This window comes from Antechinus flavipes, chromosome 4, assembly GCF_016432865.1.
Source record: "Antechinus flavipes isolate AdamAnt ecotype Samford, QLD, Australia chromosome 4, AdamAnt_v2, whole genome shotgun sequence".
Taxonomy (NCBI): Eukaryota; Metazoa; Chordata; class Mammalia; order Dasyuromorphia; family Dasyuridae; genus Antechinus; species Antechinus flavipes.
This window is the reverse complement of record NC_067401.1, coordinates 203,483,211-203,495,276: the sequence shown is the minus strand read 5'-3', so window position 1 is coordinate 203,495,276 and position 12,066 is coordinate 203,483,211. Positions and strand designations below refer to the sequence as shown.

The 12,066-nt window shown below is 43.6% G+C and overlaps 1 protein-coding gene across 2 annotated transcripts in view; it reads right to left on the bottom strand.

Moving 5' to 3' along the window:
* Positions 1-2,722: 2,722 nt before the first annotated feature.
* Positions 2,723-12,066, bottom strand: part of MDFI (MyoD family inhibitor) — a 30,680-nt gene continuing 21,336 nt past the window's right edge. For both annotated transcript variants that reach the window (XM_051996957.1, XM_051996958.1), the window contains 3 exons: positions 11,080-11,271; positions 7,103-7,351; positions 2,723-4,509 (listed from right to left, as the gene is read on the bottom strand). In XM_051996957.1, the coding sequence (XP_051852917.1) occupies positions 4,253-4,509; positions 7,103-7,351; positions 11,080-11,271 (698 nt within the window). In that variant the 3' untranslated portion in view covers positions 2,723-4,252. The remainder of the gene's footprint in view (positions 4,510-7,102; positions 7,352-11,079; positions 11,272-12,066) is intronic.

Below are 12,066 nucleotides of genomic sequence, written 5' to 3'. Positions count from 1 at the left end.
ATTAAATACATCCCATGTATCCAAATCCTATTCATCCATTCACTCACTCAGTCAATAAACAAGTGTGGAGTCTTCATTGTGTGAAGCACGCTGTTAAGCACACAGTCCTATCAATGAGTATGGGGAAGCAGGGTCTGAAGAGACATACGGCCCATTAAGGAGGGAAAGGATGCAAGGTAGAATTAGATAAAGGGAGACAAGATTATATAGTGGGAGGGGGGAAGAGAATCAGACTCAGGATCTGTCAGAAGTCCTTGATTTAAATCCCATGTCTGATACTACTTGTGTGACTCTGGGCAAATCACTTAAGCTTGGTTTCCTGATCCATAAAATGAGGTGGTTGAACTCGTTAGCCCCTGAGATCCCTTTCAGCTCTCAATGGAGGCTCCACGAGATTGGAAGGTCTTTGAGGAGAGGCTCTGTCTTTTTAGCCCAGTAATTCCCACATAATAAGTGCTTTAATGTTTACTCATTGACTGACCATGATCTTTTATTTTTGAAGGAAACATCCAGGCAAAGTGCTGTGACAAATAGAAGGAGGGAAAGATTATTTGGGGAAGATGTGCAGAGTAATCAGGAAAGGCTTCATAACAGAGAGCTGTTCGAGATAAGGAATCTAATCCCATACGAGGAATGGCTCGTATCCAGCAAATCTGGATCGGAGACGGCAGAATGAGAAAAAGGAGAATGTTTCAATTTGACCAAAGCATGGAGCATATGCAGGAATTATGAAGGGCCATAATTCCAATCGATTTGGGATGGAAGGTGCCATCCACATCCAGAGAGAGAGAACTATGAAGACTGAATGTAGATCAAAGCATAGTATTTTCACCTTTTTGTTGTTGTTTGTTTGTTTTTCTTTCTCATGTTTTTTCCTTTTTAATCTGATTTTTTTTTCACAACATGATAAATATAGAAATACATTTAGAAGAATTGTACATGTTTAACTTATATTAGATTGCTTGCTGTCTTGGGAAGGGGGAAAGAAGAGGAAGAAAAATTTGGAACACAAGGTTTTGCAAAAAGGTGAATGTTGAAAATTATCTTTGCATATATTTGAGGGGGAAAATAAAATACTATTTTAAAAAAGGTTAGAGAGAGCCTTGAATGACAAGAATAAGAATTGTTACTTTATTCAGTAGGCATAGGGAGCCACTGACAGGCTTTCAGTAAAGGAATGATATGATCAGAACCATGGCATTTTTCAATGCTTGTTGTGGAGACAGCAACACGAGAGGATGAATTTGGAAGGGTAGACCAGTTTGGAAACTTTAACTGGTTAGGGAAGAAGGGCAGGAAACATACATTGATATAACATCTATGTTGTTCCAGGCACCATGCTAAATCCTTTTTTTACAAATACCATCACATTTTATCCTCATAATAACCCTGAAAAGTAGGTACTGTTATTATCTTTATTTTAATAGGGATTAAGGGACTTCTTCAAGGTCACCCAGCTAGGAAGTATCTGTGGCTAAATTTGAACTCAGTGCTCTATCCACTGTACCACCAGTTACCTCTAAGCCACATTGGCCTAGATGAGAAGAAATGATTGTAAACTCTCTGAGGTTTGGTTTGATTTGTACCCCCAGAGTCTGCCTTAGTGTTTTGTACATGGTTGCCACTTAATAAATGCTTTTTTATTTTAATTTAATTGAAAAGGGGTCTGGACTAAAGTGAGTAGTGGAAGTTGAGAAAAATTGGAAGAGTAAGGCTTGGTTCAGCTCCACCTCTTATATGAAGACTTCTCTGTTTATCCTTGTTCACACTAATTCCTACCTTACCTGAACTTTCCTACTGCCAAAATCAGTTTAAAGTTTATGTTATCTCTAATTATTTCCATATGTTGGTCCTGTCTCTTGAGTTAGATGTAAGTATTTGAAGATGTTCATATTTCTGCTTTTTTGGATCTCCCTTCTTACCTTCTGCTTCCTTGCTCCCTACACAGGTCTGGTTCAGGATTGAACAAATAGCAGGTGATGACGGTCTTTGGTAAATTGCTCATCCTTCCTCAGCTTTCTCTTTTCCAGGTTGAATAGTTCCTACTTTTTAAACTTTTTTTTCAGCACTGACTTACCTACCAGTTCCTTCTGGGTTCAGGTGAAAGACTTTTATCCTGGGTGGATCTCTCTCCATCATTAAAAAGATCATCTCCCTGGTACTTTGAGGGTATTTTCTATATGGGACAAAAGGGGGAGATTTTTCCAATATTTCCACTCTCATTCATGCCATTATACCCAGCCCTCTTCCTCCCGATTAGATTGCAGCCTAGAGCTTTAGAGAGGGTGCCGAAGCAAGGGGTCAGCCACGTCCCTGGGCACCATTCCCCTGCTGGCATGGAAATTGCTTCTTGACTTGGAAGAAGGCATCCTAGGGAACAGGCTCTGAAAAGTTGGAGTCAGCAGGAGATTAATTAATTGAAACCGAACACATCTGTTGTTAATTAATTTCCATGCCAGGGGTTAACTCCTTCCTTCCAGACCCCCAAGTGCCTCCTGCAGCCAGGCTCACTCAGAACTATTTCTTTTTATGGGAGAAGGGAAAGGGAGCATGGGAATTCAGCCCTCCAGGCTCTCATACTCATCCCTAAGAGAGTGAGACAGAATTGGGATTGGAGTATTGGGTACTCTAAGAAATAGGTCATCCATTTCCAATAGATTTATGATGGAAAGTGTCATCTACATCCAGAAAGAAAACTAGGGAGACTGAATGTGGATCAAAGCACAGTATTTTCACCTTTTTATTGTTGTTATTTGTTTTCTTAGTGTTTTTTCTTCTTGTGTTTTTTTCCCCTTTTGATCTGATTTTTCTTGTGCAACATAACACATGTGGAAATATGTCTAGAAGAACTGAACATGTTTAACCTATATTGAATTGCTTGCTGTCTTGAGAAGGGGGAGAGAGGGAAAGAGAGGGAGAAAAACTTGGAACACAAGGTTTTGTCAGAGAGAATGTTGAAAACTATCTTTGCATGTATTTGGAAAAATAAAATGCTATTAAAAATCAAAACAAATAATATTAATTAAAAACAACAACAACAACAATGGAACATCCTATCTGTTCTGCAAATAAAAAGAGTCCTGATCTTGGAGTGAGAAAACTTCGGCTGAATTCTAGCTTTACAACTTTCTAGCTCTGTGACATTAATCTGGAAAATAAGGGAGCTGGGTTTAATGAGTTCTCATGCCTTTTCTAATGCTATAGATCCCGCTCTACAATGACACACTGGAAAAGTGAGAAACGGCAAAGATATTTATTTACAGCAACTAACAGGCCTGACCCTCCCCACCATTTCCCTCCCACCACCCATTCCAGTCTCTTCCATATAATTCCCCACCCCCTCGCCTTTCTACTGTGTTTATTCTCTCTTCACACATCCAGTCTTTAGGCTTTGCTTTCCTCTCCTAGGTCATTCTTCAGGTTAGCATCTTAGGGAAACCCAGGAGAAGGGAAAGAGCAAAGAGGGGAAGAGGGGATGGGGATGAGTACCCCAATTGAAGTGTCCTTTTTTTCTTCACATTTAGCTGCCCCAGAGGCTGGGATAGAGTCAGAGAGAGTCTGGGGCTAGGGGTGGTGAGAGGTAGAAAAATTCAGGATTTTCTTTGTCCCTGCTTTCTTCTTCACCACCTTCAATCCAGGTCTGTCCAGTTTACATTCTAGGGAGCCCCACCCAACTCTCCAGTTCCCCAAAGCCAAAATTACTGGTGGCTGGCAGGGTCCCTTTCTCCCCAGGGCTCTTCTCCCTTGACTTTCACAGTGTACTGAAGCCTGGTCCTGAGGGCTCTGACACAGGGAGCCAGGTCTTAGCCTACCCCCAGGTATGGTCCCTTCTAGGAGTTCTCAGTTAGGTTGGTGCAGGGGCAGAGGACAGGCCCCTAAGACCTTAGACTAATAAATACTTATTGATTGATTGACTAATTGTCTGGAACCCCTGGGTTTCTAAATCTACTACCACTGGGATTCTCCCATATCAGGGCTCCATAATTAAGGTCCAAGGTGCTGGGGATTGAGGAAAAAAGGATGGGGGGGAAGGGGAAGGCTATGATGCCCCCTGTGTCTCTTTCCTCCACTGGCTTTAAACTGCAGTTGTTTCTGCCCATCTTGCCGATCTGGAGCTCAAGTCCGCCCCAAATGAATCCTTGGCAAGGAGGCAAGTTGATTTGTAATAGAGAGTGGGAGGGAGGCAGTTTGGGTTGGGAGGTCTCTTCCCCCATTATTCCCTCTCCCCCAGACCACCGCCTAGGGCCAGGGGCTAAGAGGAGAAGCAAAGCCCACAACACTCCATGCAGATCTCCAGGCAGTCGGCCGACTCGCAGCAGGCGTCAATGATACCGCAGTCCATGTCACAGGGCAGGTCACAGTCGGCACATTCCCCCGACCCTCCGCAGCAGCAGCAGCAGATGCAGGAGTCCTCAGAGCAAGAGCCGCAGGTGGCGCAGTCCAAGACAATGTTGCACAACGTTAAGAACTCGCAGAACAGGCAGGAGAGGATGCAGTGTACACAGCAGTCTAGGGAGGGCAGGAACAAAGGAGTGAGAAGGTGATGGAAAGGGAAATGCTGGAGCCTGAGACATCAGGGCCATAGCTGAAGGGATCTCCTAACTCATCTAATCTAACCCCCATTCTACAGATGAGGAAACTGAGACTTGGAGAAACAAAGTGACTTGTCTGAAGTCACACAGGTAGCACACAGCAGAGCTGGATGGAAAGCCAGCAGGTTCTCTGCCTCAAGGTACAGCTAGGTGGGTAGAGCACCTTCGGAAGTCAGCAAGGCTCATCTTCCTGAGTTCAAATCCAGCCTTAGATACTTATTAGCTGTGTGACTCTAGGCAAGTCACTTACCTCTGCCTCAGTTTACTTATCTGTAAAATGAGCTAGAGGAAAAAAAAAAAGGCAAACCACTCCAATATCAATATCCAAAATCCCAAGTGGAGTCACCCAGAATCGGACATGACAGAACAACAATAAACTCTGACTCAAAATCCAATTCTCTTTCTTCCTGTAGCATTCTCCTTCCCAATTCTAGATTCAGAGATCACGAGAGCTTCAAGGGCCCTCAGAAGTCAGCTAGTCTAACCCCTTCATTTTATAGGAAACTGATGCCCAGAAAGCGGAGGTGGTTTGCCTAAAGCCACCCAGTAGTGAAATCTGGAGGCTTCCCTGCCAGAGCAATAGCTAGTAATTTTGGTAAGCAGAGCAAGCTTCAAACAACACAGTTGGAGTAAACAGCACAAAATTTGTCCTCAAATCAACTTTTAAAAGCTAAGTTATTTGATTGGAAAGGGAGAAACTCTACAAACTCTGTTGAGGAGGCTTCTTTGGGAGTGAAGAGAGAGGGGAGGCAGGTTGGGAGTGGTTCAGAGTTTACTTTGGTTTTAAGCAGAACACCAGAGGAGAGATTATCATATAATGGCTTTCCATTTTAATTTATTGTTCTTAATAATTTGGGAATACACTTATATGAGTCTGCTATCAGTTCAAAATGCTATCAGAGCCCTCTAAATTTTGGTGTTCTGGGAAAAAGCCCTGCTTACCTCACCCTAGTTCCAGCTCGGTTCCTGACTCCTGGCTCAGTACTCTTTCTACTACCTTAGCCTAAATCTTTATCAATATAGCAATAAACTTCTGCATTGAGAGAGCTGATTGTTCAAAGGAGTCCTACAAAGAATACTCCTATAAAGTGAATGACTGATTTTTTCTGATTTCTCTGAATTCTAACGGCATTTATATTCTGCTTCTGGGTTACACACTCAGCACTTGATGCCATACTGCTTTGCATTGTTCTTTGATGATTTTTCTTCTGCTAATTTTATTTCCCAATTTGTGTGACTTAATTAAGGAGAAGCATTTATATAGCATCTATTATGTGCCAGTCACTGTGTTAAATACTTTTACAAATATTATCTCATATGATCCTATTAACCACCCTTCAAGGCAAGTGCTATCATTTTTCCTACTTTACATTTGAAGCAACTAGAATCACATAGCTAGTAGTAATAATAAGAAGTAATATTTATATAACACTTAGTATGTATCAGGCACTGTGCTAAGTACTTTATAATGATAATCTCATTTGATCCTCATAACAATCCTGGGAAGTTAGAGGTGTTATTATTATTACTCATTCATTCATTTTTTAAATTTAGTAAGGCAATTATAATTAAATGACTTATTCAGGATCATACAACTAATAAGTGTTAAGTGCCTGAGGCTGGATTTGAATTCAGGTCCTCCTGACTAAGGGGCTAGTGTCCAATCCACTGAGATACCAGCTACCTCAAGGGCAAGGAACCAAATCTACTTTCCCCAGAACCCCCACAGGACTGGTCACACAGTAAAATGTTGGTTCACTGGTTCCATATTTCCAGTTGTCCACTGATAAGAAAAGGATGACAGAAACATAGGGTCAGAAATCTTAAGCCAGAAGGAACTTAGATATTATGGTCCAACTCCTTCATTAAAGAAAACTTAAGATAAGGAAAAAGACCCAAAAAAGCATAAAACACTTTCCCCAAAACATGTAGGTTTTCTATTTGAACTCAGCATAAGGGGCAGAGACAGAGCACCAGGTCTGTAATTAGGAAAACTCATCTTCCTGAGTTCAAATCTGGCCTCAGACATTTCCTAGCTGTATGACTCTCGACAGTTTGCCTCAGTTTCCTCATCTGTAAAATGAGCTGGAGAAGGAAATGGCAAACCACTCCACATCTATGCCAAGAAAACCCCAAATGGGGTCAGTAAGAGTGGGATATGAATACAAACAACCGAACAACTATGATTCCAAATTCCAATTCTCATTATAGTGTATAGTATTTAAAGCTGAAAAGGGGTTGAGTAAAACCCCTCCCTCCCTTCTAAAATTCAGAAAGGGCATGTGATTTATCTAGGATCACACAGAAAAGACTAGATTCAAACCAGTTCTACAAATCCAGGGCTCTTTTCCTTATACTTTTACTGGATCAGAGAACCTATTTCTGGTGACTTTAATTTTAATGAAATAACCATCAGATAATTGAAGGTGAAGGACACATTCCCTAGCACTCAGTTTCAAGCTATTGGGTACACAGAGTACCAGAGTTTTGGAGTAGGATTTTTTTTTTACCTTCCTGAGCCTCAATGGGGATCTGGGAAGCCGATGACTTTGTGCTTCCTTTGCTCTTTTTGCTGCCCTGGCTGGCGAATGATGAGTGTGGCTGCAGCTTCCGGTGGGTTCTGGGGCCACCCAGTGTGCCGTTCCCTGACCTCCTGCTGCCACCCGCCTCCGGGGAATGGCCAGCACCATTGGGCAAGAGCGGGGTAAAGCTGGAGGGTCCAGGAAGTCCCTTTGGGCAGGGAAGCCCCTGAGGCTGGCCTGGGAAGAGAAGGAAAAAGGGAAGGGGCTAGGGAGCCTCCAGGAGCCCCCATGGGCCCAGGATGCCAGATTAGTCCCTAGGAAAATCTTACTTTGAAGTCATAGGTTCATAAAATCATAAATATCTAGAACACCAAAGCTTAGATGGAGCTTATAATATAGTATGTTCAAACACAGAACCTTAGAACACAGAATATTTAAACAGGATATGATGTCAGTGTTGGAAGGGATCTTGGAACAAAGAATGTTAGAACCTCAAGCACAGGATTTCAAAACTTGGAAAATTCTTAGGATATAAAACGTTCAAATGCAGAATGTTAAAGTGAGAAAGGGCCTTAGAACATAGAATGTTTAAACACAGAATGTTATAGTGGGAAAGGATCTTAGAACACAAAATATTAGAGTACAAAACAGGATGTGAGGGTTTAGACAGACCCTAGAATGCAGGATGTGCACATGCAGAACAGTAGAATTAGAAAGGACTTTAGAACATGGAATGTTTATATGCAGACTGTCAGAGCAGAAAAGAACCTTAGTTCACATAAAGGATCTTAGAACACATGTTCTAGAATGTTAGAACCTAGAACATTAGAATAGAACTTAGGATATAGAATGTTTACAGAATGTCACACTTGTAAAGCACCTTGAACATAGAATGTTTAAACACAGAATCTTAGAGTGGGAAAGGACATTAGAATATAGAATGTTAGAATACAAAACAAAAGTTGTCAAAGTTTGGACAGAGTTTAGAATATAGAATGTTCACATGCAGATTAGTAGAAGTAGAACAGACCTTAGAATATATAATTTTTTAAAATAATAGCTTTTTGGTTTTCAAGTTATATGCAAAGATAGTTTTCAACATTCACCCTCACAAAACTTTGTGTTCCCGACTTTTTTCTCCCTCCTTTCCCCTCATCCCCTCCCCTAGATATCAAGTAATACAATATAACATAGAATGTTTAAATGCAGAATGTTCGAACACAAAACACAATTTGTTGGAGTTTGGATGGACTTTAGGATGTAGAATGTTCAAACACAGAATATTCAGAACTGGAAAGAATATTAGAATACAATATTCGAGTGGAAAAAGATCTTAAAACACAAAATACAGAATGAGCTTGGAGGGACCCTTAAACATAAAGAATGTTTAAACATAGAACATAGAATGGGAAGGACCTAAGAGACTCTTTAGTCTAAGCTGCTCGTTTTATAGAAGAAAAACATGAAATCCACAGAGGGAAAGTGACGGGCTCCAAATCACAAGGTAGATTTGCCACAGTGTTTGGACCCAGGTTTCTGGACTTTGGGCTAATATTCATTGCACTATATTAAGCTGCCTCATTCCCCAGGATAACTGGTTTTCTGGGGGTACTTCACCCCTATAGTTTTAAGCATTGTATCTTTGGAAAACACAATGATCTTCTTAGACTGCATGCCCAAGACTGACTGTCATTTCTCAGAACCACAGCTGTCCTCTCCTGCTCTGAGAACTATTTTCTCCTCATAGAAGGAGAGCAAAAAGGACTGGGTTCTCAGAAGGCAGTGGGAAGGAACAGGAATGGAAGCAGTTAACCAGCAGCTCCTCCCTGCCCCCCCAAACCCCAGCTACTTCTGCCCTTCACGTGATGGGGAGTTATTGGAAACATATGTTTGGAGAGGAATGCCCTTCCCACCTCCTCTTCTCCAGCCTGTCCCTAGGATCTAGCCCCCATACATGAACACATACACATTCACATTCACACACACTCTCACACATACACAGACACAGACACACTCACGCTCACACTCTCATCACCTCCTCTCTCTGCCCTGGCCCAAGACCAGAGTCCTTAGACAGCAGCCCTTCTGATGCAAGGGAGCTCAGGGGAAAATAGAAGCAAGGAGCCCATTGAAGGTAGAAACCATTTGGTTGCTTTCAGGTGGAGGGACTAGATTCAGGGTCAATGAGGCAGGGTCTGGTTAGGCTCTGGAGATGCTCTGTCTCAGCCCCCAAGCTGCTCCTCCTCCCTCCAGCATCCCACCCCACCCCCATGGTACCCACAGTTAAGGAAATAATGGCATTGTGATGGGGGGCCCTTCAGAACTCCCAGATCTCTGCTTGCAAAGGCTTCTTTAGTACGGGAGCAGACAGCTCCCCTCCCTCCAGTCACTTAGGAACTTGGCAACCTGGAAACCTGTCCTGCCTGAAGATAGAGAACAGATGGAAGCGAGGGGCTTAACGCCCCTGTTCTAGCGCTCTTTTTTGGAGCCTGTGTTCCTTGTAACTTAGAGATGGGGCTAAGGACAGGTGGGGTCTGAGGGGAGGCACGGGGGTATTCCAAAGGGGACTGAGAGGCAGGGGGTGGTGGGCCGAGAGATTAAGAGAGAAGCAGAAAATTAGGGAAAGGGGACTAAGGAATACTGACGTGGGGGCTACAGAGCAGATTCCATGGGACAGAAACAGAATCACAGAGGAAACTCTGAAGGGATGGGGGAATAACATGGGACTAGAGAAGAGACTTGAGTTCTTTGGAGGAGAAGTCCTGAAGCAAGGAGCCTGAAAAACAGAATGACAGAGAAGAGGAGAACAGAACAGAAACTGGGAGAGAGGAAGCTAGAAGACAAAGGGCTGGGAGACCCTGGAGGAAAATGCCACTAGAAACAAGGCTTCATGCCGTTGCTCTTTTGGGGGCTGGCTCAGATAAACTGAGGAGCACTCAAACCATCAGGAGTTCTCAGCTCTGTTCAAGGCCCCTGTCCTATCCACTCTGGGGGCAGCAGCTACTACCCAGGGCCTTTGAGGGTTCCCCCATACCCCCTGCCTGGCCTCCCACACCACAGATCTCTTTCTTGGAACCAAATGTGTATGTGGCCAGAGGTGGGAGGAGGTGAGGCGTGGGAGGGAGACACAGAGGCTGCCTATGCTTGTGGAGGTGGGGATGGGGGACAGGGAGCTGAGTCACAGAGCAAACAGCACAGCCCACTGGACACAAGGGGCGTCTGTCTAACTCGGACCCCATGCTACCCGCCCCTGTGCCCAGAAAGCTGACCTCTCTCCCCCTTATGCCCGTGGCTCATGTCTGAGAAGGAGCAGAGAGAGGGTGATAAATTCCCCTTGTTTCCAGAATGCCAAACACAGCCCTGGGCGTGCTAACCAAGCATTCCACCCACCAGCCCAGGTAGAGGTTGTGTCCAACCTTGCTCAGGTGCATGAGCGAGGGTCAGAATCTTGCAGGGAGAGGAACATTTCTTCTCTTCCCCTCTCCTTCTCCCTAGTTCTCTCTGAACAGGAAAGCACGTTTCATTGCTCTTTTATCCCCTGGTTTAATCACTAAGGGAAAGATCTTATGTGATATCTAGAGTTGTAAATATATATTTTAGAATGGACCTGTGGTTTCATTCATTTAGAGAATGCTTCTCTATACCAGAAATATTATCATCTGCTCTTCGATTTATAGTCTTAGAAATTTGTGCCTCAGAAGGTGTCTGGGTCACTCAGAAGCTCCAACTATGTATGCACGTGTGTATGACTATGTGTGCTCACTGTATACCGTGTGCATACATACAGAAATGTCCATATTTTTGCATACTACTTGTTTACATGTGTGTTGGGAGAGACGTATCTCCCCAGCTAATCTTCAAGTTCTTTGAAGCTTTTCTAGTGTGACTGGCACTGTGATGCTCATCAGAGCTACCCCATAAAAGTTTGCTGAATTCATTTGCATCCCTCCCTCCTCTAGACTCACATGTCACAGCTTCTGGAGAGATGGCAGGTTCAGTGCTTTCCAAGGCCTGGAGAGACCCTGGTCCGTTACCCTGGGGCATAGGGGGAGCTTCTTCCTTTAGGAGGGCCTCTCCCAGGGCTGCCTCTGAAAAGCGTGGGGACGGTGCTACCTCCAGTTCAGGCAGGAGAGATGCAGAGGAGGATTCGTCTTGGGCTGAGGAGAAAACAGATCACTCAGGAATATTTTCCAGGAGGCCCCTAGAGGAGGTCATTTTTGTGTCTCCCTTGAGGCCCCCTTGCCCATGGTTGCCTTAGGGTCCTCACGCTCCCATCCTTCCCATGGCTCTGCAGCCAACCCTTCCCTGCCCGCCAGTCTCAAAATAGAATGTTCCCAAACCACACTGTATGTGTTATGTGGAGGGGGTGGGGGCTGTGGCCCAGAGAAGGGCTGAAGTTATACAGCAGAAAGAGGAAAGATAGTTCCAAAGTGAAGAGGAGGAAAAAACAGAGATCGAAAGGGAGAGTGCCAATGGGAAGAGAGACAGCATGAGCCCTGGCCAGATTGTGAGGAAGACCAGGTTCTAATTCAGTGCTGTTGCTTATTAGGGATGTGAGCTAGGACAAAATGACCTCCCAAGCCCCTGTTTAGTCATCTGTAAAATGAAATAAAGGATCGGACAGACCCACCAATTCAGAAGAAGCAGTGAGACACAGAGAGACTCTAAGACAGACGTACAAACACACAGCATTTCTAAACCTGAGTTCCATGAACTTAACTTTTAAAAAAATATATATTTTTGATGAATTTCTCATCATGATTATTTTCTTTTGTAAACCTATATACCAGCCTGCCAAACAGGTCCAGGACACAAGTAAGGAATTTAGTACCTCTGATTGAGAGGATACCTAGAATTCCTTCCCATTCTGATCTATGTCTGAGATAGCAACATTACGGAAAGAGAAAGGAGGAAGAGAGAGACAGAAAAGAACAAAGGCCATAAGTAGACAA